The sequence below is a fragment of the Branchiostoma belcheri genome, unplaced genomic scaffold (assembly GCF_001625305.1).
Source record: "Branchiostoma belcheri isolate BF01 breed outbred unplaced genomic scaffold, Haploidv18h27 scaffold638, whole genome shotgun sequence".
NCBI lineage: Eukaryota > Metazoa > Chordata > Leptocardii > Amphioxiformes > Branchiostomatidae > Branchiostoma > Branchiostoma belcheri.
In genome coordinates this window covers 13,238-17,913 of record NW_017804285.1, presented here as the reverse complement: position 1 = coordinate 17,913, position 4,676 = coordinate 13,238, and the positions used below count along the sequence as shown (strand labels likewise).

At 43.5% G+C, this 4,676-nt stretch overlaps 1 protein-coding gene across 1 annotated transcript in view; it reads right to left on the bottom strand.

The window, feature by feature from the left end:
- Positions 1-278: 278 nt before the first annotated feature.
- Positions 279-4,676, bottom strand: part of LOC109483282 (insulin-like growth factor-binding protein complex acid labile subunit) — a 7,812-nt gene continuing 3,414 nt past the window's right edge. The window contains exons 6-10 of the mRNA XM_019786276.1: positions 4,078-4,179; positions 3,418-3,583; positions 2,342-2,900; positions 1,583-1,784; positions 279-619 (exon numbers count right to left, since the gene is read on the bottom strand). Of these exons, the coding sequence (XP_019641835.1) occupies positions 444-619; positions 1,583-1,784; positions 2,342-2,900; positions 3,418-3,583; positions 4,078-4,179 (1,205 nt within the window). The 3' untranslated portion in view covers positions 279-443. The remainder of the gene's footprint in view (positions 620-1,582; positions 1,785-2,341; positions 2,901-3,417; positions 3,584-4,077; positions 4,180-4,676) is intronic.

Sequence of the window (4,676 nt, the reverse complement as noted above, 5' to 3'; positions counted from 1 at the left end):
ATGGATGACATCCTCCACAGACTCAAAATCGAATGCGAGCGGGCGAAAAAAAACAAGGCGAGCCTAAAAAAACAAGGTTCCTACATTTTAAAATTTTGACTCAATAATCGTACAGATTCTTTTGATTCAGTAGGAACATCACATATACACAGCCACTATCACATATCCCTGCATCAAAGTAAGAAAAAAACATTAAATCAGAGCCTTTTCTTGCCTCCTCTCTTCATAGTTATCTGCATCCACCTTCCGGCATGGCAGCAGACATATTTGCCCATTTTCGGCATGATGACCACTGTCAGAAGGCAACAAAATTTCTTGTCATCCATAAAAGTTACTTGCTGTGGCCTAAACGACAATTAGTGGTTAATCAACACAGCTATACATATTGTAAATTCAGCAAAGTGTTTGCATAGTGTTACTGCAGGCAGGCTCAAATTTACCGATTAAGCGATAACATCGATGTAAACGTCTTCCTCTGCGGATGACGCTCTTGCCATTGTCCCATCCAGGCCGTCGTCGTTGACTCTCGTGTAGATGTTTTCGTTGACGCTGTCCGCCGTGTAGACGGGGTTGTTAAAGGAGCTTTCGGAGAACCTTCGGTTCCCAGGTGGCCCCCCTGCTGCAAACAGGTATCACAAGAAACTAAAAACGTGACATTTGCATAGCAAATGCATAATGTTTACCTTCACCTGGCCTAGCCCAAAGAACTACTGCTTAAGCCTTGTTCATGTGAAGTCACCCAAACCGCGATTCGGGTAACTCGCATTCCTCACATCTGGTCCACGTGCAATAATGTTTACCTTCACATGGTCTAGCCCAACGAACTACTGCTTACTCAAAGCCAAATATATTTCATGTATATGGTGAGCATGCAGGCTCTCCAACTCTGTCCTGCGACAAAATGGCCCGCTTTACACACACCATTTCTAAGTCGACTCGGCGAAGTCGACTTGAAAAAGTTCTGTTTACACACAGGGCAGCAAAGCGACTTGGCACTCCCGCTGTGCCACCCTACCCCCAAGTCGACTCGGTGGCTCGGGCTTGCCTGACTACTACGCAGAGACGCTCAAGTCGACTTTGCCCATTTACACACGCGAAGCTAGAGGACTCGGAACCCCGCTGGACGACTTAAGTCTGGTTTGGATACGACTCAAGTCGTCTTGATTAAAATGCGACTTGAGTTGAATTATTTCCCTTTACACAGGGACATTTTCGCTCAAGTCGACTAGCTCAAGTCGTCTTGAGTTCTAGTTGACTTGAAAAAGTTTTGTGTAAAGCAGGCCAATGTAACCAGCACTACAGGGTGTTGCTTCAGTGCTAGTTACCATGGTGACAGACTGACTCAGGTCATTGACCATCTTCGTTTTGGAGAAGAAGCAGAGGAAGAAACGGAGTAAAAACAATACGTTTTTCTCCTGCGATGGTAAACATAATCAGAGATTTCAAACTCCGGGCACGTGGATATCATATAGCTTGCGTTCATGCATTATACTATAGTGTCCAGAAGAAACCGAAAGTTTTGCTGCAATACCACAGAGAACCGCTAGGGGGACCCAAATATAATAAATACGAACAGACAAACCTGCCGAGTTGAGGACGGCCCCAGCTTGGCCCAAATCCAGGTATGAGCTGGTGATTCCATGCGCTACGGGCTCTGCGGCGAATCCTGCGTTTTGGTACCTGTTCTCCCGATCAGGACGCTCCCGCGGATTGTCTCTGATGCTGTGGTAGGGTGGATCCTCAACGGGACCAACTGCACCGTCAGCCGGGCTGTGATTGGCTTCCTGAGAAACGGAAACTTGTTGGTATCTTGGATTTGCAGATGATCTCTACCTTATGCTAAGGCTACAATACCAACTGGAGCCTGGCCGGGGACTTACTGCTTGAACAAAAATTCAGCAATCAATATCAAGACTATACACTAATAGTTGAATAGCAAATAACGTTCTTTCTATCACAACCATTTACTTTTCAAACCGACGTTTCGATGACCTTCTGTCATCTTCATCAGGGCAATTCTGACTGGTTTACTGTGCACTGACACAAATAGTTCTCTTTTAACATTTTTGTGTGACTGTCAGGCATGGTGATAGAGGCGGTTATGACTGTTTTAACGGTGACAGAACATGCTGACCTCCTCTATTGGACTGTGAGCCATGGTGACAAAGAAGCTCCTATATTGGTAGGTCTCCTTTTGAAAATTGTCTCCTGGTTTAGAGGTATACGGCCACAAACTCTGCTGTGAAAGGCTCCATAGAGCACTAAACAGTCATAGTGTGATTTCTGTTGCACACAGACTAGACTACAAAAAAGTTAACACATTGCAATGAAAAGGAAATACCTGGAGTTGAGGACGCTCAGGGGTGTGGCCAGCATCTTGCTCTGCAGAGAAGGGCCCTCTCTTCTTCAGGACAATGACGATTGCCGCTACTAGGCAGAGGATGACGAGCAGCAAAGGGATGCCTACGGCCAAGCCGACTATTGTTGTAGATCTCATCTTCGTTGTAAAATGCACACAATCCGTCCAGTCTCGTCCTGGTTGTATCTTCTTCCCCTTACAGAGCACGGCCACACAGGCTTGGTAGGGTGTGCTAGGAACGAGATCCGCCATGGTGAAGTAGCGTTCGTCGGAGTGAACATTTTGAGTATCTTTCCACTTCTGCCCAAAGATTTGGTACTCAATGACGAATCCTGTCAGGTCCACATTTGCAGCTTTACCGTCGTGAAACCATGTGATTTCAGCACGAGATTCTTGTACGTTTTGCACGGCGATGTCCCTTGGGGCGGTGCATGTTCCAGGCTGTGTTGTTGTTTTAGGAGAAGGTGGAAGCTGTGTTGTTGCTGTCGGAGTTGTCTCAAGGCGAGGAGATGTCATCACTTCAGTTGTAAGAGATGTTGGGCTGTGCAGAAGATGAAGTAGCGAGAGAGTGTATTTAGAGGGAGACAACAAAATTGATAGGGGACATGCATCATCACTCATGACAACTATATATAGTCTAGATTCCTTACATCTATATTCCATCTTTACAAACTATTGGCCTTCCGAGCTTTTATTGGTATCTTATTCTTTCATTGTCAACTCCGGCAATGCACAAAGTTGCAAATGAACCTGATCGAAGTAATACATCAATCATGTGACAAACATTGCTCTTTTGATTTGAAGTTTTCTCTTTAGTGACAACAAATTAGAGATTACAAAATTACTCCCCTGTGACTTCGTGGTTTATACTTCATACGTTCCTGGTGACCACATCCTTGAACCCAGTATATACCGGGTCACAACCCTGTAAATCAATTCAGAAACCAAATATCTGCCGATTCACATCAGTGGAACCAAAACTTACAAACCTAGCATTTATTAACGCCACTCAAAGTAAGAAAGGACACCTTTTGAGTACACTACTAGTGAACACTTACCAGGTCTGCACAGTAGATTCCGTGGGTGGTGGGTCGGTTGTCGTTGGGCACGTCATCTGCAAATCTTCCTCTCGAAGGTTGCTGAGAAGTACTCCCCTCCTCCGCGGATTGTAGATATAGCAGGCCACTGGCTGTGACGATGCGCCATGTCGCAGAGCATCCACAGCTGCATACAAAAGAAACATGAGATGCAGTTAAACTGTTGCCTTGGCGAAGGTTGCTTAGTAGTAATGTTTTTTAACTGTTGCTTGATTTGACTTATTTTTTTATTTTTATTTATTGCAACAATGCAATACACGCAGAACAGAGGCAACTGTTGCTGGTGTTGTGTCCCGCATATAGAAACGAATACTGGGCAGACAATACTCATTTTCACCTGAGTCTAGTGGGGAAAGTCGTGTAAAGTGCACAAGATCAGTGGTATGTCAGGACTCGAACCCGGGACCTCTTGATTCCGAGTCGCACACGCTGCCGTTGTGCCACACGACCCCTTTGATTTAACTTGGTATATACGAACGCGTATTCCTTTTTTTAAGTGTTCAATGGACAAGAAAACAATCATCGACACAGAGGTTTGCATCAAACTGTGCATGTGCAGTTCAAGCAGAGAACAAGCTTATTGAAAAGCAAAAACAATAGGTTAGTACATAAAAAATGTACCTGTTCTATTCAGCCATTTCGCTAGATCAAGTATGTCACAATCGCAGATAAGATCGTTCCCCAAAAGTACCGTCTGGAGGCAGGGTAGATGGCGAAACACACCTGTAGGGAACACACAAAAAACAATTATGCAAGAACAGGCATCGCCAAGAGTAAAGCATTAGAGAATGGTAAGACGTATAATAATAATAATTGCAGCCATTGCTGAAATACATGGACTGTTTACAATATTTCTAACTACGACATCATATCAGCAGAAGTAAGTAAAATATTAAGATTAAAATGGTGGGTTGGTGTCGAAATAGGTTTAAAACATTGCATAAATCTACATTCGTTGATAAAGTTTGCGTAGGTACTAGAGTAGATTAAAAGCGTTACATAGATCTATATAAGTATAAAACATTAGGCGTTGAATAGTGGATGTATTATTAGATAAAAGCACGTAGATAAAAGTATTTACACAATTTTAGCAGTTTGGCAAGCAATTTGGCAAAGTACAACGTTACTTCTGTGTCGTTCTCTCTCTCTCTCACACTATATATATATATATAGCGAGAGACAGAGAGAGAAAGATATATATATATATATATATATATATA